The sequence below is a fragment of the Phalacrocorax aristotelis genome, chromosome 5 (assembly GCF_949628215.1).
Source record: "Phalacrocorax aristotelis chromosome 5, bGulAri2.1, whole genome shotgun sequence".
In the NCBI taxonomy this organism is placed as follows: Eukaryota; Metazoa; Chordata; class Aves; order Suliformes; family Phalacrocoracidae; genus Phalacrocorax; species Phalacrocorax aristotelis.
Genome location: NC_134280.1, coordinates 20,034,780 through 20,059,491, shown reverse-complemented (window position 1 = coordinate 20,059,491; position 24,712 = coordinate 20,034,780). Strand labels below are relative to the sequence as shown.

Genomic DNA, 24,712 nt, shown 5'->3' with positions numbered 1-24,712 from the left:
TTATTTATATTTTTATTATATTATTTATTTACATTTACATTTATGTCCTTTACTAGAACTATCTCAACCAATGTGCAGAATACAATTTGTGTAGCAAACTTTGATAATATACCATTCATCATAATTGGAAAGAATTCCCACAGCTGTTCCTTCCTCTCTTATTATATTCAGTTATCAATGTTTTTAGTTGCTGTTGCATCCTAAACTCCAGGATTTGGTACAAGGAAAAACTCCTAGGACCTATAAATAAATGTAGTTCTACTGAATACAATAGCCAAAGATCTAGTTAGCCAGTTATTCATGAATTAGATTGGAAATGGACATTTAGAAGATGCAAGTGGCTACTTTTAGTCCAGTTTATGTTTCTAATCCCGAGTGATTTCAATGTTTTATAAGAATCAGCACTTCGGATGTTCCACTGCATGTCTGCCTGTGTCTTTAAAATCTAAATCTCTTTGCAAAACTTGTCATAGGCCCATATATCCATTTTGTATCTGCAGAATTGTGGAAAAGTGGTTTTGGAAGGTTTGAGCACAGTGTTGAGAAAAGAATACGGCAGAAATGTCAGATGAGATAATTAGGGTATGCTGATGCTGGCACAGTCCTCTGATACTCAAATGTGTGAAACAGCATCAAAAATGTACAGAGGGCTATATGACCTCTTTAATCTGTGGGACAATATCATTAAAAGAGCAAATGAGTATAAAATGGCCATGGTAAGTTAAAAGGTCACCCTTAATCAGAGTAGTGACATTCTGAAATAGTCTTCCAATAAAGATGTTAGGGCAGGAATTCCAAATGTCTTTAGACAGAGCCTGAGAAATGTATTAAAGGCATAGATAGCATGATGTGCTTTTCTGGGATTGCAGGACTTGGAAGGCCACTTCCAGTCACATATTGCACTATTCAAACATTCGTTCATCTCTCTTTTTACTCCTCACTGTGTATCTCTCTCCCTTTCCTTTCCTCAGCTTTGCTGAGAGATTTGGTTCTGCTGCTATAACCTGACATTTCCACTGATATGCACCACACTAAGGTATCACTGACCCTCACAGTTGGATCACTGCACTCTGGATTCTCTCTCATGCATCAATATTATCAAACTCAGTATCAGCATCACAGGATACAAGAGGTTCTTCTTTCCAGAAATAACAGCTGTATGACTTCTATCATATCCACAAGCTGGAGAAGTAATTCAGGTAGTGAAGACAGTGAAAAAGGAGGGGATGGCACTTTGTTACCCTCACAAGGTAGAGGAAGAATAATGAATAGAGTCACGATCATTGTGTTTATAGGAAGCGATACACTTTCAGAAAATATTTAAAGAGGATTGAGATGCTTTAGCAGTGAGATTTTAGTGGAATAAATTAGGAGCAGATGGGAGAAAAAGGTTTAGAAAATAATTTCAGAAGGAACAGAAGATGTTGTGGGAAAGGGTTGGTACTTTGGGTGAAAAATATGAACTTTGAAATGCAGGTGTGAAAAACAACTTTTCACTTCAGAATTTAATAAGTAAATAAATAAATATAATCCTCAGATTCTTACCTTTTAAGTAATACAAATAAATTAATCTCTTCAAAAACAGCTAGGTAATAAATTCTGCTGTGAAGACCCTAAAAATATTGTCTTACTACTTAACAGGAGTGTTCAGGACATTACATAGAGATAAATATTGCCTTAAGATATACTTGCAGTGAAGTGTTGCACAAGTGATGGTCCCGAATAAGTAGACACACCGATCTCTTGGCCTTTCACCTGGGTCTTCACTGACCAAAATCCCTTGTATGATGCAGACTAGCATAACATCTTCTGGAGGCCTGTTTCTGCATAAGATTGACTTTTACTGAGAGGAATAGCCCAGCAGTAGCTGCCAGGAAGTCCTTATTGGAAAACTGGCATTGTCATATCCCAGTATAGATATTTGTCACTAAAATTAAATCTACATCTCCATTTCAACTTATGAAAAGGCTTTTGTTTTGGGTTTTGGTTTTGGTTTTTTTTTGATGTTTCATATTATAATTTCCAGAGGCGCTAATCTAGACTTCGTTCTAGGAGATTCTCAACTTACCAACTTACTTTTTTTCATTATTAATTTTTTTTGACAGTCTGTTCAGAGGGACAGTCCAATTTCTGCACTCTTTGGCACTGACAGGTTCAGTTGGAGACCTGACACTGATTGTTAGAAAGAGACAAGTCTTCCCAGAGGCACAAAAAGTAGACTTTATTAAAGAAAGCAGTGGGGCAAAAAATTGACATCTGTCCCTTAACATTTGTGATTAATTCATAAAGAGGACTTCTGGCCTTAAAATTACAGCGTGCAGAGGTGCAACAGTAAGTGATTTTATCCTTTGTTTAAATACTGATTTATTTTAAATCTTCTTACGCATCCTGTTCCCATTGATGTATGACTCCCAAGCTGTGAACTTTGTTGTGAACAGACTCAGAGCTGCATGATTAGAATAGTCAGCACCTATGCTTATTTTCAAAGAAAGGAGAGAATTCCTGAATACCCACTGACAGCAAACAACGGCTGGCCCAGTTAATAAACTTATAAACTATGGATCTCTTTATTGTGTTAAGAAAAACTATTTTGTAGCCCCTGATCATTAATGTTCAGAGATTACTGATCCCCATAAAATTCATCAGTCTGTTGAGATATAGCATGTGGTTGAAAGTCCCAGTATATATCTGTTGTTTATGATTTGTCTCAATAACTGAGTTACAGGAAGGTAAAACTCTATGATCTTCAAACTTTTTGAAAATAATATTTTTCAAAACAGTTTCATCATCCAGCCACCTGTAGGAAATATATATACCCAAACTGGTTATATGGCTGATCAAATCATAAAATCACAGAATCATAGAATACCAGGTTGGAAGAGACCTCAAGGATCATCTGGTCCCACCTCTTTTGGCAAAAGCACAGTCTAGAGAAGATGGCCCAGCACCCCATCCAGCCGAATCCTAAAAGTGTCCGATGTTGGGGAGTCCGCCACTTCCCTGGGAAAATTATTCCAATGGCTCATTGTTCTCATTATGACAAATTTTCCTCTTGTGTCCAGTCAGAATCTCCCCAGGAGTAACTTGTACCCACTACCCCTCATCTTTTCCATGTGACTCCTTGTTAAAAGGGAGTCTCCATCTTCTCTGTAGCCACCTTTTAAATACTGGAACACAGTGATAAGGTCTCCCCTAAGCCTTCTTTTCTCAAAGCTGAACAAACCCAGTTCTCTCAGCCTATCCTCATATGGCAGGCTTCCCAGTCCTTTGATCATCTTTGTGGCTCTTCTCTGGACCCTCTCCAGCCTGTTCACATCTGTTTTGTATATCAGGGACAAAAACTGAACACCGTATTCCAGGTGTGGCCTGACAAGCACTGAGTGGAGTGGGATAATGAATCCTTTATCTCTGCTGCTGATGCCCTTGTTGATGCAACCCAGCATCCTGTTGGATTTCTTTGCCGCAGCAGCACACTGTTTGCTCATATTGAGCTTGTTGTCTACCAGGACCCCCAGGTCCCTTTCCACAGAGCTGCTCTCCAGCTGGGTAGATCCCAGTCTGTGCTGCACTCCTGGATTATGTTTCCCAGGTGCAAGACCTTACATTCATCTTTGTTGAACTTCATAAGGTTCTTCCTCTCCCAGCCTATCCAGGTCTTCCTGCAGGGTGGCTTTCCCTTCCAAAGCATCCATTTCCCCACTCAGTTTGGTATCATTGGCAAACTTCATCATGGTACACTTAATCCCATCATCCAGATCACTTATGAAGATATTAAATAGTGTTGGGCGCAATATTGATCCCTGGAGGACCCCTCTTGTGACAGGTTGCCATTTTGAAAAGGAGTTATTTACCACACCACCCTCTGGGTGCCACTTGTTAGCCAGTTCCCCACCCACTGCACAGACCACTTCGCTAGACTGTAACACAACAGTTTCTCTGGGAGGAGGCTGTGGGAAACCATATCAAAAGCCCTGGAGAAATCCAGGTACACAATGTCCACCACTCACCCTACATCAACCAATCAGGTTACTTTGTCATAGAAGGCAATAAGGTTTGTTGAGCATAATTTGCCCTTGGTGAATCCATGCTGACTTTTCCCAATTACATGCTTCATTTACTTGTGATAGCACCCAGGAGGATTCGTTCCGTAACTTTCCCGGAGACTGAAGTAAGACTGATGGGCCTACAATTTCCTGGATCCTCCTTTAAGCCCTTCTTATAGATGGGGGTGACGTTAGCCTTCTTCCAGTCTTCTGGGATGTCCCCCAATCTCCACAACTTCTCAAAGTTTATGGAGAGTGGTCTCACAGTGACATCAGCCAGCTCTCTTAACAGCTGTGAGTGGATATTGTCAGGACCCACTGATTTGTAGTGCTCAAGCTCCTGAAATGGTTTACATGCCAACTCTTCCTTCACTGACGGTGGGTCTGTGTTTGCATTAACCTGGATTTTTGTTCCCAAAGCCTGGGGCCCAATAGTGCTCATAAAGAGAGAGGTGAAGAAAGTGTTGAGAACCTCTGCCTTTTAAGCAATGTTGGTGACTAATCCATCTCTCCTGTTTAACAGCAGGCCAATATTTTCCTTGTGTTTCTGCACCTTGTTTATGAACCTGAAGAACCCTTTCTTGTAGTTTTTGACATATCTGGCCAATTTCAATTTGAGCTGAGCTTCTACTTTTCTAACTGCATCTCTGCATACCCTGGCAATGCCCTTGTAGTTCTCAACAGGTATTCACCTGCTTCTCCATCTCTGATACACTACTCTTCTGGTTTTAAGCAGAAAAATGATGAAACATAAATAGAATTATATAAAATAAAACTACATAAATTATCAATAGAAATTATAAATCTATCTCTTGATGGACTACATGGTTGATTGCAAGATTGTAATCTGATTTGCAGACATGCTGAACACCCACAGCTCTTCTGAAAGTGGAGCTCTTAGTGAAAGGGGAGTCATGTATGAAGTGATAGACCTTGTAGTTTCACTGCATGTTTTTGTAATTTGGCCAGGATCTATTCTGTCAGCCCCAAAAGATTAAGAAATAAGTCACAATATCCCCCAAGGCCAGTCTCGGCTGTTGATATAAAAAGAACTATTATATGATCATGATTTCAAACTGACCTTCAGGTTTTCAGGCTAAAAGAAGACTAGCAGCATCTAGAACAGAGAGGGGCAATATAAGACCTAAAAATAAACCAAATTATTGAGCTATACATTTTCAGCAATCTGATTCAGCTGTAACACTGCTCCGTTTACAACATCATGCAATAACTTACACACAAACAACATTTCAAGGCTGCTCATTTTGGAATGCAAGCTGAAATAAAGCAGAAAATTGTGAATTAAGAGGAAACAATTTTTCTATGTCTTCCAATTAACAGCAAGGCAGACATATAATAATGAAATTGGGGCATAAGTAGAGCCAGCATTCCATAGTTACAGTATAGAAAGTTTAAAATATTGGTTTCTGCTGAAGTGAGAATCTTCTTTTTTCTATTATTTGCTAGTCCTGTTCTCAATGACCAATGGACATAGCTTACATAGGAATTATTTCCTTTGTTTACAATCATACTTAGCACCCTCATGCAATAAAATTTAATCTTTTGTTGTCATTATATATTAGGCTTTGTAATTACTATAGATGTAATAATAGATATAGTTAAACGTGTGTAATTTCATTATCATTTAGAAGGTGTGACACACCTGTGTGTGAAAAGAAGAAAAGGAGAGAACATCACGGTGATGGCAAAACTAATAAAAATACCCCATCTCAGGGTAGTCATTTATACCTGTGCAAAGATGTCACCAAAACTGGAGGGTAGGCTCTTTTGCACCCGAGCAAGTAGCTATACAAAGTGCATGGAAACAGAAAATAAAGCCCACTGTTTTGATCAATTTCAGAAGAGAACGTAGCTTTTTCATTGGAATTACTTGCTATTGCATCAAGTAGTAAGATGGCCAATATAGTTACAGATTCACTGCAATTGTGAAAGATAAAATATTCCTTGGTGGTGATTGTTTCCAGCAGAACCTCTTCTCTTTGCGACAGCTGAATAGGCTAAGGCATCTGATCTGCTGCAGTGTTTTGAGAAGATTTCACAACATATGGTAGAAGTGGAGCAGTCAGAAAGCCCAGCTGCTTTGAAGCACGTAACCTGGATATATCCTTAATTAGCCCATGTCCTTCCCCCAGGATCTACTTTTCTGAGAAAGGGATTGCCTGATTTTGCTGAGTTGGAAAAAAGTACCCAGTACCTTCTATGAAACACAATTTCAAGTAATTAATGTTTTGTGTGATCTTTTTGTTGTTACTTCCTTGAACCAAATACTCAGTGGTCTGTTCTCTGATGCTAACAAGGAATGGAGCATATGGGTTTTTTTAATACTAGATCAATTTCCAAAGCAACACTCTTCTTTTGATGCTAATATGTGGGGGAAGTAGGCAGACACAGGCTTTCAGACTGCACTGTAGTTTGTTCTGAAAATAATTAATTTGATTAATATGTTGAGGGTGTAACAACTAATGCCCTACAAGTAAAGTAAAACTGATCAAAACCAAGGTGTAGGCAGCACTTAGGCAAACCTCATTTCTCTAGACTAGAGCTCTAAACCCCCAAACTTCCACTTCATAATCAATTGACCTTAGAAGTTTCTAAGCTTGGTAGGCTACTCAGTTAAAACCAACAATTTTGACACCCACCAGAACTGACCCACTATGAACAGTAAGAAGTCAAGCCCCTGCTTAGCCCCTGTCAAGCCCCACTGAGATCCAGAGTACTGTCAGAATCCTCTGATCCACTTGACATGCACAGCCTGAAATAATGCCCTTCACGCATGCAGTTAGAGCTGCCTTAAAACAGACATGAAAGGAGTCACAGTCTCTCTTGCGTAACCTTAGAACCACAGAAAAATGTAGTGTGGAAGAGACCTCTAGAGGCCATCTAGCCCAACCTCCTACTCAAAACAGCCTAAATTCAAAGTTAGACCAGAGTTGGGTGGTTACCATGTTAACTCAGGAAAAGTTTCTATGTTTAAGTCAGCATAAACTATATTTTTCTGGAGAAAATCAGCAAGCAATAGACAACAATAGCAGCTGGTGTGCAAAAGGAGGGAGAGAAGAGGGCAGAAAGCTGTGGATCGCATGGGCCAGAAAGAGTTGGTCTTTTACAAGGAACATTGCTGGTGTAGATAACATTTAGAGTACTCCCTTAGAAACAGGCAGTCCTGGGTTGTAGTCCCAGAGTATTTTGCCTGTTACTTATCCTACATAAATAGCCATCTATTAAAAAAATCCACAGAAATAACCCTGGACACCAAGGACTCAGACTCAAGACTCCTTCCCTCCCACCTGAGTGCCCTTACACTCAAATGATCTGAATTCTGAACTCTGTTCTGGTGCCAGACACCTCAAATATATGCACTGTAGTACCAATGTTGGATCTAGCCACAAAATACCATAACGTGGCAGGACAATCTTTAGCATTTACATGAAATTAGATATTCACACCTCTTAGGGTTTTACTTGAAATTACTTATTCACCCCTGATAGAACCCAAGGCAATGGCAGGAAGATGTGCCAGGGGAGGTTTACGTTGGATATTAGGGAAAGGTTCTTCACCCAGAGAGTGGTGGAGCACTGGAACAGGATCCCCGTGGAGGTAGTCATGGCACCAAGCCTAACACTAATCAAGAAGCACTTGGACAACACCCTCAGAGATATGGTGTAAATTTGGGATTGTCCTGTGCAGGGACAGGAGTTGGACTTGATGATCCTTGTCAGCCCCTACCAACTCAGGACATTCTATGATTCTATGACTAAGAGTCATTTTCATCAGACAAAAAGTGCAGGTATGTTCAGCTAATAATTTAATATTAATTTATGCAAGTAACAAGTTTCCCTTTTAGCATAATACTAGCTAATACACAAAGTGAAAAATGGGTGGGTAGTTTGAAAGATTACCTTTTTCAAGGAAATAGATAAGTTCCTACACATTGCTAATGAGAGAAATTGATGAATAAACTAAATGTGAGAGCAGAATGTTTCTGCAAGTTGCAGCTAGTAAAGTGATGATATAACTGCTGATAATTATAAAACACTTATCTTCTACTACTGATTAGAAACTGGGTGGTTTTAAGCATATAAAGGAGAAACAGCAGCAAGGCTATTATGCTTTTGACTTGGGCAGGGGGTAGGAGAGAAGCATATGGATTGGTTGGTTTTGATGTATTGGCAGCTGAGGAAAATATTTTCTGGTTAGGGTTTGTGATTTTTTTCACAGGATTAGAAACAGTAAGAAAAACCAAAGACCATTAAGCGCAGTCAGCACAGTATATTGTTTGATGAATTCTGAATACCCTCAATATTAATAAGCCAAATGAGATGGTCATTCTTCTCATCTATTACCTGCCATGTGTTAGAACTTGGATAATGCTTTCGGCCTGTAGCTGGTAACAGGATCAATAGAGAAATTCATACCCAGCATAGTTCAGAGATAATGCTTTTCAAAAGCATTGACAGTTGAATAGGTCTTTCATTGTAGCACATGGTGGAATTGTCTTTAAGGTACTTTAGGTGTATTTTCAAGTATAAGTTTTTTATTCAAAGAATTGCCAATTTTGCATTAAGACAGCATCTTTTTGATATGAAAATTGCAGTAACTACTTTTCATTTAATATCTTGGAAACTGGCATGAGAAGGTATGTTCAGCTCCAGACAACCTGTTCAGAATACTACTCTAATAAATGAGAAACATTTATTAAATGGGAAAAGTTCTTCATTTCACAGCTTTGCATTTTTTTCTAATCTAAGAATCCATCTTCTTTGAAAATGTTCCACTTTATAAATGAATTCTATTAATTATAAAGGAACCTATGTCTTTTGAAACAGAAGAACTGCTGTACAGTATCGTCTCACATCTGTACCAATCTGTTCTGTTCAGAGAAGCTTAGTTTCACTGAGTTTGTATGTGTGTTAACAATACAAGACTATAACTAAAGGAGAGTAGCACCTTTTGCTGCAGCTTAGTCTCTCATTATGTTATTTGCTGCATTTGGAAATGAGCGAGAAATCAGCACCTGCAGCTCATGGTCATCCTGTAGAACTTGTAAGAGGCCAGCTAATTTATTTTGATGAATTTTATTAGGATAGCACACCGACTGCAGCCTCCTTCCAAGTTTTAAAACAGAGCTTGAAAAATAAGTTTTGTGTGAGACAGTGATTTCCAGATATATTATGCTGTCTATTTTCTCTCTTCTTTACACTTACAATATCAAGTAAGCTAAGGAAACTGCAACAGTGAATGACCTATTCTGCAGTTTGCACAGTGTGATAAATTAGTCAATATATCTAGAAAACAAAGAATACTAAGAACATTAAAGCTTACAGTCAGGCTTCTATTCTAGGCTTTTTTTCCACTGGATTGAGCTTTTGATGCCTGCAATCATACATGTGATCAGCCATAGTACCAAAAAGATTTCCATATCTCCCTGTTTAGATACATAAATAAAAGGTCCTGTTCCCTCCTGAACATGAGCTTCATTTAGCATAACACAGGCAAGGTCCAGCTTCTCAAGGAGCTATTTTTGGCTCACTGATGCTGTGCTGTCTCAACATTTTTGTTAGAACACCAGAGTAGCTAGTGAAGAATCATCATAAAGGTCCTACCATGTCTTGCCATAATTCCCCAAAACAAAAATGTTTTTATGATGGAAAAACAGAAAAATGTCTAAGGTAAGATGCAGCTACTGACTGAGGAAAGGCAGGTTTGTCTGTTCAGTTCTCCATGGTCACAACTCAACCCTTTTTCTCTGCCTAACCAGTATGAACTGAATGGATAGCTCTAGAAATCTGGATCGTGGTTTTGCTAGTGAAATGTGATTTGTGTCATCGCATTGTGCATACATGTGTATACAATCTGTTCCATCTCCCCTTGCCAAATGGCTTTTTGGTTGCAGTGCTACTGACCAAACTTGGCAGAAGGTTGGGTAATGCACTAAACTTTCCTACAAGTGGTATGAAGAGAGGAACCTGGGCAGAACGCTAAGACTAAATGGCTCCTTCAAGTGAACCAGATTGGCATATGCTCATTAGGCGTAACACCTGGAGAACCCAAGGGAAGAGGGACATTTCTAAATGAAGCTTTTCCCAAGCTACCAGAGCAGTTTCAATTACTGTTCACACCTTTTTAAACACTAAGAGGTCTAATTACAAAGCGTAAATTTTCTAGAAACTAAAGTTTGCTTATTTTGCTGATTATGGAAAAAATATTTACCATAAAACTGAAGGTTAAACTTAAATATTAATGTATGCATAAGGGTCTTTTCTTCCTTTCTCCTTTACTCCAGACAGTTACATCAGTAAGTACTGTAATCATAGTACCAAACTATGGCTGTAGCTGCTTCATTTTCACTCCATGCACTTCAGATATTCTTACAGCTTTTATGCTCTTCTTCAGCTGCATCAAAATGTTTGGCAGCTAGCAAACCACTCTAAATGGATAATAGTGGAAGATAAATTTTTCATTATTATTGTGAGGAAGATGAGATAACATCTACAAGCACAAAATCTACTTTGTTTTGTTGTCATGCCATGGACAAATGATAGAAAATATCTTTTAGGTGACTAAAAACCACAGCAATAATTTAAGCCGTTATTACAAATGTGACCCTTGATGTTTTGTTGTTAGACATATAAATGCTTACATATAAATGGCTTAGTGTTGCCAGGAGAGCAATGAATAACTTGCGAACTCTTTAGCATTTTGAAGGATCGCATTTTCTGTCTTCTGAAATAACACCTCGTAGTGAATTTTAAAGAAGAGGGTTATACAACTTTTAATACACATTCTGGCATTAACATTTGCTAAAAATAGTCAGTTGTTAATATCTTCTTCTTTGATAATCTGCATATCACTAATTTAAGATTTAATGTTCAGTAAAGCACACTCAGTAAATCCGTATGCTTCTAAGTGTTGCTCTGATGATGCATTACCCACTAATATGAAAGTAATTACATACTGAATGGCAGGAAGAGGCTCCTGAGGTTTAAGATCCATAAGCCATTTCTTAATTTTTTAATGGAAAATAATGGATGGAAAATGAACTATGAGAATACTTCCTCTCTTTTAATAGCTACCTTTATGAGAACATAAATGATAGGTTAGAGATAGTGAGTTTTCTAAATTATTACATGTATTCAAGTTTGGCAAAGCAATTTTGTTTGACAGTAACATCCACAGAAATATTATTTCCATGAAACCTGCACAATTTTGCTGAACAAACATAAGGAGAAGGCTGTTCTACTGCTTTAATCTCATGACATACATAACTTTCCTTGACAGTTTGAAGATTTTGGGTTACTGCATATTTAAATATCTTTAGCTGAATAGATTTACCTAATTATTTGATAGCCTTATGAGAATGTGGCACTTCATGGCCTCAGTTTTGTAAGGCACTCAGCACTCCCAGGAAGTCCCAGTGCTCTCAGATCTGAGTCAGATTTGAAAGTTTTCGTCATCACCAAGGAAGGAGGCTACCCTATCAAATGAAGTCTAATTGGACAATATTTCTTGAGGAAACTTCATAAATTTTTAAGATCAATAATAGTTTTATACTTCTTTTCATGTGGAAGGTCAAATTACTCGATAATAAGGCCTGCCTTTTTGCTTTGTATTGTGGTATGGGTTGAGTTCTCTGACGTAATATTACATTTCTGGAGATTTCAGTGTTCATAGATATCATTACATTTATATAGTGCAAGCACTAGTCTGAGTCCTGTAATTTTTCAGTACAGCTGCTATAATTTCAAGGCATCAACCTGATCACTGTATGTAGATGAGTCATGTCACTGATGGATACATATACTGTGTGGGTGGGAGTTTCAGCCATGGGATCAGATCTTAAATTTGTTCTCTGTTTCAACATATGTTTTAGATGACATGATGTAAAATATTATTATTGCTTATCTAAACACCACATTCATTAGTATCATGGAATGTATTTTAATAAAAGCCCTAAATAGAAAATATGGAAAGCAGAGGAGAAAGATATACAGGGGGATCATTTTTAATTCCAAAAATACTAAAATATGAATTTATGATACACAGAGGAGAAACATCAAGTAAAAGCTTTTCTGCTGTTCAGGCTGATCCTTATATATCTACCTCCTTTTACAGTCATACACTCTAATTCATATATGTGTGTCATTTTTAAAAGTGTCTTCCAGAAGACCTTCTATTTCCAGCTCAAATGCAACTTGCTGTCACAGTGTTATTAATACTGAAGCTACAGAACTCTTAAAACTTCAGCCAACAGGGACAGCAAAGAGCCACATACACCCCTGTTAGCAGCAGTTACTTTCTCTGTGTTGTTTCCCACATGCCTTCCCAGCAAAGGCTGGAAAACAGCATTTCTGGCCTCTCTTGGAGGAAACAAGCAATTTGAAACAGGTATTTTGAGGTAGGCTTGAGATGACAGTCTTCCTATCTGAAGAGGCTTGCAGCTTCAGGTGCACAAATTGTACACATTACAGTGCAGGACATTAAAGAGGAATCAGAGCACCAGAAAGCAGGCATGGAGGCAGCAAAATATTCACCCGGACCAGGGGATCCATATCAAAAACCTCAAAGATGGGACTGTAACTAAACTACCTAAGGCAGAGATAGAAAAATTCCACCAACATCACTTGAACAGTCACAACAGAAGTGTTACACTCATAGGTGCACAACACCTTTTTAAATCAATGTCAGTCTCTATTCCTTGTGGATATTCCAATATCAAATTAGCCATTTTTATGGCAATATATTAAGAGGTTTTGTCTAGGTCTCAGTTAGAATTTTTCTTAAACACCACCAAACAGCATTTACATTCAACCTCACTGAAATTTTTTGGACATTTATTACAAAAATTACTTAACACTAGATCAAATAGATTCCACATACCACTTAAAACTTACCCTTTTTTTTTTTCTTTTTTTCCTTCTCATAACATACCAAGTTGCAGTTCCTCCAGAATATGTTTCTGCATTTCAGTTAGGTTCAGAATGCCACAAAGTCTGTCTTCAACTAACTGAGAAAAGCTTTATTTAGTGGCTGATTGACTTCTGGAACAAAAATGATTCAAATACACTCATATAAGCTTCGAGTTTTTCAGGTTCATCCATTAATAACAAAAGTGCTGTTTCAATGCCTACCTAAAATTACACTTGGAGAATATGTTGGAATAGTCAAAAAAAAAAACCCAAAAAACCTATTGTACTATTTCCAACCCTGCAAACAAAGAAATATTGCGCCCATTGTTGAAATAAGAAAGGATTATATCCTCTTGTATCTGAAGTCCCAAATGGGAAATATACAGGACAGGCAAGGGCAAGTCATATTTTCACACAGCAGCAGATTTTCTTCAACTTAAAAAATATGGACACCATTAAAACACTGTGTTGGAAGACCTCATGGGTATACTTCAAACTGTCTGACAGAGAAAGTTAAGTATCATCATTCTATACAGATTCTCATACTACATAATTTTAAAGCATTTAATACAGACAAAAGAGTAAAACGAGAAGACAAGCATAATCATTCCCCACCACTAGTATTTCTTGGTTAAGAAGATGTTCTTTAGTATGTGTCCTTTGAAAAACACGTAAAAATAACTTTTACATGTTAAAATGCCTTTTAAGGCTGATGTGTGAAAGCAGCATATAATGCTCTGTTTGGAGGGCGCACTAAATCTAAAGCACTTCAGCTTTCTTTCAGCACTGGTGTAATCTTAGTTGTTCATGTCAGCATCAAAGAAGGTGATCAGCAACATGACTGAAATATGAAAGACCCTTATAGTCTTCTGGGAAATTAGGTAATGCCTACCATCAGGGAACAAATGTTGATTTAATTTCCATTTGTTTAGTAATACTTGTGTAATATTTATTTTTAGGTCTTTTTAGATTCAGAGATCTCTTTAGGAGGTCCAGTCTGTAGGGGACTCACAGTAATGGTATGAATAGAGAAGAAAAAGGAAGAGATGTTCTTGCTAGTTATAGCTTGGTAGCTTCAGTAGAACTAATACACAGGAGAAAAGAGAACCAGGAGAGGTAACATCAAGAGAAGAGAGTTCCACAAATCTAATAAAATCTCCAGTGCAGAAACATACCCTTTTTTAAAGCTGAAGTAATACTGCTTCCTTTTTTGAACTGTGCTATAATTCAGATTTAAGGTCTATGGTCATGATAAAAAGGGTTCATTATTACAGGAACGTGGCTTTAGCTTCTGTGTTTGCTTCACATCTCTCATTTCTTTTGTTCTCCCAGTTTTTCGTGTTCAATACTGTTATTGGCCTTGTTAATAAAGATCTGAAAATGTTTACGTTCAAAACTACCTGTTAAAAAGAAGAGATTGTACTCGAGATCTAAGGGGTTTTGGATAATATTGGCAGTGTTCATTCTGCAACAGAGACCAAACAGGAATAGTTACTTAGCTTTACTTGAACTTGGGAGATGCTACCTTACTTGATTTCCTAGTCACTAACAATAAACTTGTACAGAGTCAAAAATGTTGCTGAAAAAAAAATTTTAATCCAAATATCTTTTAATTTTTTTGTGAAATTACTTAGAGGTCATTGAAATTAACCTAGCCTAATAATCTTTGCAAACCTATAAAAATGGGAAGGGTATGAATGTTCTCATGTCACCTTTTGCCTATGTTCTTTGAGAAAACAGAACACACTTTACATTTCATTAATGTAGTCACCATCCACTGTTACTCTCAGATACCACATACGGATGACTTTGGCTTTCTGATTCAACTTTGAAATATATTTGGATTAAAGATCTGAAAAGTCAAAAGCTCTTCCAAATTGCTTCCCTTATTTTCGACTGGCTACAGTAATGGCTGTAATAGAATTATCCTGGTTCCATTATCATCTTGTTTACCTTTTCATGTAAATATCATATCTTGGCTGCTGAATGCCTTTTGTACAATGAGAAATTTTTAAGTCTCTTCAATCTCTACTCATAATAAAGATATTCAAGTCTCTCAGCATACAAGGAGCTGAAATCTTGTTAGATTTGCTACAGCTTCCCTGACTTAAAGTGATCACCCATTCATCTGTCAGGACTGTGTGCCTAGCACTGGACTGAGCCCAGGTAGATATTGGCAAAATAATACTTTTTCATGTCATATAGTATTTCCTAGAAAAAAAATAATTTTAACATTGTATTTCAATTCGCATAGTTTTGTGTAAGTAATTTGGGACTATATGTATAGTTACATTAAATGTTTATGACATTCTTTTAACAGGAAAGGTGCTATACAAGAGCTAATGGTGTTAGTACAAGCTTTACTTAAATTCACCTGTGGCACAAGCAACAGTAACAAAACAGTATTTAGTACTGCATATAACTATATCATTTAAATATACAGTTCATATGAGACGCCCTTTGTCATGAGACATAGGAAAGTATCTTTCTGAAAAGCTAATTTATTAAGCTTTGCACCAATCAAACGTCCAAAACTACCTTTTCTATAGATATACCCTGTATCCATATACCTTATAACTGTAGGGTTCCCCCCACCCCTTATATCTACTTTGCCACTTGTCAGCATTGCTCTTTGTTCACATTTTCTCAATGTGTGGTAGTTCTGTCCATGACGAAAGGTCTTGTCTAGATTTTGAATATGCTACATATTGTTTGTGAGAGTACATTAATCATATATCTGCTGTCTGTTTGGAAATATACAGCACAAAAATATTGTGAATTCTTAGTGAAAGTGCAGAAGGGCCAATGCTTTCTGAGTAAGTTGCTTATAGCATCTGGTCCATGCAATCACAATATGCTCACAGAACGAGTTCAGTGCTTCTTGAAGGCTTCAGGCATGCTTTCTGGTTGTTCTCCATGTTCATGTCCTTAGCCGCTTGAACAGCCATGGTCCAGCATATAATACCCTACCCCACACTTCCTCTTATGCAGTGCTAGAATAGCTAGGAAACCATACTGTCAATCCATGCAGTGGTTTGACAGAAGTGTTTCTTTAAAAATTCATGGTGGTATTCATAAGAGGTGGCTTATCATTTATTATTTCTGTTATGATTTATTAATACACTATTATGCTTCTTTACTTTGTTTCTAGTTCTTTGGTTTTTACTGTATGCATTTGCATTCTTTAATAAATTTAGATTGAAAACGCCTCAAACATAACTTATGAATATACATGTGATACATAGCAATATGGGTCTTTTCAGAGTCTCTTGAAACTGTGCAGTTTGCATAATAGATAACAAAAATTGTTTCATAGGAAATAAAAACAAAATAAAAAGTGTCTCCATTGAGTTATAAATTCAACATTAAAAGCAGAAGAGGACAAATATTTGTGTGAATTAATCTTAAAAATAAAAAGAATCAGCTAAAGTTAGAGGACTAAGAATGATGATAACTCATTCCTGTTGTGTAACAGCTTCCATGAATGCTTTCCACTCATTATCCTTTGCAAGATACTTTCAGTTTAGTAGGAAAATACTGTTCTCTCTACTTGACAGAAGTTAAAGAGGTTAAATTTCAGCTTGCCTAAGACCACTGAGAAACTCAGTGTCAGAGACCAGAGTTTAATTCCAGATCATCCAACATCTTTCCGAGCTTTTTGCCTACGTATTCTATTTTATAAAAGAAATTGTATAGGGAAGAACCTTTGTGTTTCTCCAAGAAGTGTCAAACACTTTTGCTGCATGTAGTGCTGCAGAGCCTATAACGAGATTCCCCTACACAAACCAGTTACCCAGTGAACCATTCAGCCAGTGTGTTGCAAAGCACATCAGCCCAGTTTGGCTCCTTGACACTTCACCAAGAAACACTATGCAAAACAAGGTCTTTTGATCACAACACAGGGAAGAAATGTTACCCAGTCCAGGCAGGTTTTCTTGAGGGGAAAGATATTAGAACTGTCAAAAAAAAAGATAACACCACAAAAAGTGCAACCCAGTTTAAAGTGATAAAGGCTTACTGAATCTTGGGGGTTTTTTTAATTAATTGTCACCTCGTAGTGCCTCTGGTACATACACTTCCTTTCTTTCTCTGCTTATCAAAACAGCAGCCATTAATGAATTTTCATTCTTCTTACATTTCTTTTCTTTCAACTTCAGTGAACTACTGTTATCTTTGAGAAACTAAAAGCTACCAAACACTTCAGAAAGATAGATCTGTTTAAAACTGTGTGAATTTATGACACTTACTTTGATTTTGCTCTATATTTTTCTGGGTATCCGATTGCAGCCCTTCTATAGTAAGTTCCACCTTGAACTTGTGATCTTAGAAAGTGAACACATGAACCTAAAAAGAGCAAAAGATGTTCACCAGCCCTATCTGTGTTAAACACCTGAAGCAAGATTCTCAGAGTCAAAAAATATGTTTGAATGAAGAGTCTTCTAACTTGCAGCAGCGGTTTAACAGTGAATGGGATAAACAGGAACACATAGGAAAAGATGAATTTTAGGTCACGACTCTTTACTCAAAGGCAGAATACAAGACAATTTTTTTAACTTTGAAATTTTTTTCATTTTAAATAGAATAAATCTTATGACATAACACTGCTTGTAAAACACACCTGTTATAAATACATTCCTGCTTTCACCAGCAAAACCAGTGTGAGATGGTATTTCATGAAGGTTGAATACCCCTAAAATTTTTTTAAGAGAAAATCCATTGCAACTAGTGTGACTTTTGATACTTAGCATTATAGTCTTCTCTTTAGTAAGATGCAAGGTAGCTTAGCTTTCTTATCATGTCATGTCCGAAGGTTCAGAGACTTTTTAACACTGCAGTACATTAGTCTTGTCCCAGGGCTTCTCCTTACTCTTAAAAATTTCATTCCCTAAGCCTCTTGTTTTACAACTCAAACCATAAGGACAGTTTCACTGTCCAGAAGAGATAAGTTAATAAAATGTCTTTTCACTAATGGTGAGTTTGTCAACACCTATTTTAAGCATGTAGAAATAGTAAAGGTCTTTTGAGTGGATTGCTAAGTACACTGAAGTCTTCCATCTAGCCAAGATGGCCAAGATTGGCCAACACCAGTAGTTAAGCTTTGCAAGGATGTCACACAACAGCAAAAGGGTAAATTCACCCCGTATTCAATCAGTGTCTATTGAAACTGCCAACGTGAAACCCAATAATGTGTTTTCTCTTTTTTATGTATGTGCACCTATGAGTTTTTGTTTGAGAAACAAAGTCCCATCTTCTTTCTTTTGACCCAGCAAACAAAAATAATTACATAATGACTATTTGTTTTCACTTCCCATTGCATCGGAGTAAGTAGTGCAGAAATGTAAAGTTCTATATCACATTATGAATATGAAACTCACAACCAGCAGTCAGCCTCTCCTGTTGTATGTGTCTAAGAAATTAGCATGAACAAGTTGGGTCCATTTCTGCTTTAATCACTTTTATACTGTTCTTTCCTCATTTTGCCCTATTGAGGTTTTGGGTTTCGTACTCTTCAGTTTCACCTAACTCAGTCTAAACCAACTGAGGAATAAATATAACTAAAATGAGAACAGGTGCCAGATTTCAGGGGAATACGTCCAATTTACATTATGTGTTGCTCTGAAATGAAGCACACTGGCTGGAACTTTCAAGCAAATGCAAGAAACATGTGAAGTAAGCTTTATTGTTCTTCTTGTGTAATCCATTTCCCTCATTGCCTGAAAATCCAGCTGGAGAACTCTGATATAAATTTTATAAATAGCAGCTGCCTTGCCACATATACTCACACTGCTCTCAAATACTAGGAAAACATCCTTGTCGGCTCACCAGGTGGGGGTCTGAAAGCATTAACACTGCTTAAGAGACTAAGCAATGTCTATGCTTCAGCTTGCTGTCAGCTAGTGTGTTTAATGCATTAAAAAATAGCCTGCACCATTAGTTAAGTGCAAGTCCTAGTTGTAATACAAAAAATAGATGAACAGCCTCTACCATCACCTCAGCATGGTGCTTAATGGCTGCTTGAAGGTACCATATAATCTTTTGGATCACTTAATTGTTTCTTTCTTCATAGTTCAAAGGAGAAGAATGGTTATTAACCCTGGTGTTCTCACAACATTTTCAGAGTAGAACTTCACTGAATAAGAATTGCCACTTAGATTACTAAGGATAGGATCTAAGGTTTATACAACACTTGCTGTTGGAAAGCTAAACAGAAAGGAGCGTGCTGACCCTTATAATCTTATAAGATTGTGTTTGAAGAGCATGAAATTCCTCAATTCTGAGCAAGATGAAATCTCAAATCCCAAACTACTGACTGCTAAACAAAAAGCAAATAAAAGCGGACAATGTTGCTGACAAGGTATTTCTCCTTCCAGTCATCATTTCATTTCAGTATAATTATTCATTTTAATTACTTTTGAAAGGTTTGGTTTTCTAAACAGCATTGTTTTTAATTAGCAGAGGAATAAGGAATAAGTAGAAGTAACTGGTGGAAAATGGGTATAAGATCTCTTGAATATGTCACTTACCCAAATGGGTAGAAACTGAAGGTTGTCACCATCTGATGTTTGTTCATTGGTCTGTGTAAAATGAAGCAATGATCTGAGTCCCATAGGATTTGGAGAGTACTTGCAGCACAAAAGGCAATAATTAACATCATTGCTGACAGTCTCTATAGCTACAACAAGCACTGAACAGAGACGAAAACGTAATTTACCTTCTTATCCTTAAAGGTTTTGTTTCTTTGTGTCAGAGTTCAGTCAGACTGGAAGAGCAGTCAAAGGAAATTTGTTTTATCTGGTGCCCACACTATGATTGTTCTTTGCAACAAAGCAAACATTTCAGCTTCTAGAGCCAGCAAATCAAGCAGTGCATACAAACTTAATCCCCTCCAAATAAAATTGAAATCCAACTCAGATAACACCAACAGATAAAAAATCCACACTTGTAAAGGAACGATAACAAGCAGCTTTAGGCATTGATAAAAGTAGAAGTAAAGAAAAAGCCAATACTTGTGTAGTACCCTTCTTTGTCACACCTTTAGCTGTACTAGAACTATAGCCGCAGTGAAATTTGTCCATGCATGAAAGTTTTCCACACCACAAAAATCAAAGTGGAGATAGCTGTCAAGGACACTTACAGATCTTTCTCTAACTTTTCTATTTCTGGTTGCCTAAACATTTTCTAATGAGTGTAGACTCTTTTGTAGTGTATTTAAGCTGATGATAATATGCTCTGAGAGAAAAACACTACATCACTGGAAGAAAAGTCATTCACTGTCCAGGAACTGGCTGGCAAAGTTACCATGTGGTGGATAAATAAATTTGATGACATGTTTAATTATGCAGATTTTATGGACCAGATATGCCACTTAATGGTTGCTATAGAGAACAAGAATCAACCTGCTGTGTAAAATTGTCAATGAACTTATTGGACCTGGCAGACATCATGAATCACACAGAAGTTTACTTTGCCAAAACACCAAGTAATTGAAGTTTAAGCCTCAAAACTACAATAAAGTACTTCTAAAGTTTGTCCTGTATTTGCTAAGTTTACTGAAAGTAGGAATAGATACGCTGCCTGATTATTGACATGGTATATTTCTTATTCTAGGTTCTATCCTTAGGGGCTGATGTTCTACCAGAATATAAACTCCAGACACCTCGCATCAACAAGTTTACTATATTGCACTATAGTCCTTTCAAAGCCGTCTGGGACTGGCTCATTTTGTTGTTGGTAATATACACCGCCATATTCACCCCTTACTCTGCTGCCTTCCTTCTGAATGATAGTGAGGAACGGAAGAGGAGAGAGTGTGGATATTCTTGCAGCCCACTGAATGTTGTAGACTTAATTGTGGATATTATGTTTATCATTGACATTCTAATAAACTTCAGAACAACATATGTAAACCAGAATGAAGAAGTGGTAAGTGATCCAGCAAAAATAGCAATTCACTACTTCAAAGGCTGGTTCCTAATTGACATGGTTGCCGCAATACCTTTTGACCTGCTGATTTTTGGCTCTGGCTCTGAAGAGGTAAGTTTAAATGAATATGAAATCTTAAAACAGAAGTTTCTACTTTACTTTAATATGATAATCTGTATACCCTAACATATTTTTGCCTTGTCAGTTAATAGGCTGTTTAGTAGCTCCACCCCATCTTTTAAAGTTAAACTAGAATTAAGTCTTCCTTAGTAGAATAATGTAGAATATTAGCTTTCATTGACAGGAGAATAAGTTGAACAATTCAGCTAGTATTTTTCAATTATACCATATTTTATACTATCTTTACAAGTAATGAAATAAATATAGCGTGTATGAAGGATTTGTTTAAATGCTTTTATTTAAGAACTGCTTTTATTTAAGATTTGCTCCGTGCTTTGCAAAAACTGCTCATAATGCATATAAGTGTTGTGTTGGCATAAAGCATTAATATAAATTTTCTCTGTTCAAAATCTTCAGATCAAATGTTTATTCAGTGTAAAACAGGTTAGTTGTAATGTAAACTATACCAGTTAACAAAAAGATTTGACTTGTTGTGTATTTTATCAAGAATACGGACTACCAAAAGACAGAAAAAAAGATTATATGGGGTTAACCTTGCCAGGCATGACTGATGTCCTCACTCTATCTGCACAATAGGTTAAAAAACTGTTCAATATATGCTTCCAAAAATTGCCCAAAGGTGTATAAAACATACGCTATGTTCTGGATGCCTGACCCAGTTCTGCCTCCTGCCAAAGAATTTTATTTAATTTAAAAAGGGCTAAAGTTATAAAATATTTTTGATGAAAAGTGAACTGACAAGTAGAGAATTGGGGTTTTTTGTGATGCATAGAATACAGCAGTTTAAAAAAAAAAGCAGCAAACTGAGCAAAATATGAACCATTCACTTCTCAAAGACACAAATCCATTTCTTAAAATCACCATTTTGCACATATTGACAAAATGAAAGCAGACACTTTTGTGGACCATATGTACATCTCATTAATTGGGAAGAAAAAGTTGAAAACTGCAAATTAATCAGCAACGTTTAGCATGAGAATTTACTGATCTGACTTTATGCCTCCATGTCATTATACAGAGAATGCAAAAACATTTTCATTTTAAAACATTTTAATTTTAAAGTTAATTCCTTTTTATTAAAGTAGTTTGCTGTGACAGCAAATATTTTTATGTCCACGCCAAAAGCCTGATCTGAATTCTGAGCATATCCCAGCTATCCTTACAAATTACTTGTAAACTTAATTAAGTATGCCTTTAAGGGTCTGTATAAAACAACTGGCACATACCTACATGCACCTTGAAAGTCTTGCGAACGTATTTAGTCTTTAAAATTTCATAAGTAGGATGAATATCAGCCATGCTTTTCATAAACTCATTTTCTTAAATTTTATGAAATGAAAATGTTTTCCTGGCTCCTGTACTTACGAAAAAATCATTATAAAAATATGATCTAGTATGGCAGTCATAGAAATCAATAGTAACATTCCTAATCAATAATGATATTCCACTAATTAGAACATGAACATACACATTCAAGGTAAATGAGGAATCTGGAGAAACATGTAGGTAATAGCATGCAGTAGAAATAAATTTTATTGAAGGGCTGCAATAATAAGAGAGAGAGTAACATAAAGAATAAGGGAACATGTTAACAGTTCTCTTACCGAAAGGGAACTTTTCTGTTCAGAAGGTGATTAAAAAGCTCAGAGATTCAAGACAAACTTTGACCACCTTTTGCATTCATTGTCTATGGTAGGTCTCAGTCTTTCTGCAGATTTTTTTCTGTGGTTTTGATAGCACAGACCCATGAAAGACAAACGTTTTGACAATGGGATTACTTGTAACTTGAACCACATCATTCCCCTTCAGTTGTTCTCTGCATCCATTTCTGATCACTGAGTGCTCATCACTGCCAAAAATTATGTTCAGTGATTGGAAATGTGGAACATCAAGAATTACAATAGGGACCAATTCCAAAGTTCATTGAAGGAGTGCTCTTTGGATTTGACCCTGAACATCATTATTCCATTCCTCCCCCTGTTATAGAAGTCCTAAGAGTAAAGTGCCAGGTGCTAAAGTGATGCTAAAGAGATAACTTTAACGTAAGATAATGTTACAGATTACTAGCAAAAACAAGTGCATTCTGGCAGGTGAGTACACAAATTCAAAAGCATAGAACATGGAACCGAAATTATTGGACCATGTAATTACTTTTTCAGTATTGCTGATCTAAGTAAATTAATTCTTTATTCCCTCAAAACCTAGCAATTGAACTATCTGGAAAAGCTAGTTTGTTTACCTAAGCAGCAATGAAACTATACAGATTCTGACCAGTTCATCATGCCATTGTGACCTCTCTGTCTCATTTATGGTATTGAATATGTCAATCACTTTTTTCAGCTGCTACTTACTGCATTTTTGCTTCCTACATTGCTAACTATAATATTTATCCAATGATCCCTTTTTGATAGTTTAGCAAGAAGAAGCAAAAGTAAAACTGTTAGAATGGAGCATTTTTCATTTAATAGAACTTTTTCAGTCATAAGGGTTATCTTTTTTAAGAAATAGCTCTTCTTTGTTATCTAGCAATTCTTCAAATAAGATCCCCTATGAACAATTGTATTGAAGAGTCTTCTTATTAAACAACATAAGCTCCAAAGAGAGCTCCATGTGTGCTCACCCAGCTTTAAAACACCTTGATATCAAACTGAGTCTAGAAAGGGCAGGAGAAAATAATCCAAGTACCACACACAGCGCTATCTGAATGCTTCCATATGAGCCATACTTTGTCAGCCATAGGAAAGCAACAGAGTAAGACAGTTAATTTTCCAATTTCTAAAATAGGGAACTAATATTTTTTTTTTTTTCTGTTTAAGCAGACTCAACACAAAATTATTATGGCTGGTAGTAAACCATTCTCTCTGTTTTGTGTATTTTAAATGTTAAGTGACATCCCTGATACTTGAGAAGACAAAAATAATGGGTAGATGGGTTTGGTAGTTTATTCTTAATCAATCTGCTCAGTTGAGGAATCTGGGTTGGATTTTAAAGAAATAATAGTTGCAATGGCACAGCTTCTTAAGGCACACACATAGATTACGTGCATGTACAAGTGGAATGCTGTTTAAGATTACTAGATTTTTTTTATATATACATTTAAAATAATGCACTTTTTAATATATTGATCAGCTCTTCACTTCAAAGACAGGTACACTGCAGGGAAAAAAATGATGAATTTATAGATAACCAGAGTTTCTTCCCTGTCATCTAGAACCTACTGCAATAAAGCATACAGACATAACGGCTTCAGCAAGAAAATTTTCATATTTATAATTTTCTTAACTTGAGCTCAGAGAGAACACTCAGCTCAAATGTGCAGAAAAACATGAAGGTTTTTGCTTTTGCAAATGTCAACAAAAATAAATACATCATGATGTATATGTCCAGCATACTCACAAAATGTAAAAGTGAATGTGTCTTCTATTCATAGTAAAACATCAAGAAAATAGATGGGTTTTGGCTAAAATGAAGACATATGAATCAAAGTTGTTCTCTTAGTTTTATTATTTTAGACTTCATCCCATTACACAGTGTATCCATTAAAGCAAACTGAAAAGAATCCCACATTTCTAGAATTAGAGATTGAACCTAATATTCCTGCCTGCATCTCCACTGATAGAATGAGTACTTTACCCCCTTCCAAATTAAAATATATTTGAAAATCAAGCTCAGAAAACA

General features: G+C 36.5%; 1 protein-coding gene across 1 annotated transcript in view; it reads left to right on the top strand.

Annotated features, from left to right (window-relative positions):
• Positions 1-24,712, top strand: part of KCNH7 (potassium voltage-gated channel subfamily H member 7) — a 238,760-nt gene that overhangs the window by 167,264 nt on the left and 46,784 nt on the right. The window contains exon 7 of the mRNA XM_075093317.1: positions 20,579-21,004. Within this exon, the coding sequence (XP_074949418.1) occupies positions 20,579-21,004 (426 nt within the window). The remainder of the gene's footprint in view (positions 1-20,578; positions 21,005-24,712) is intronic.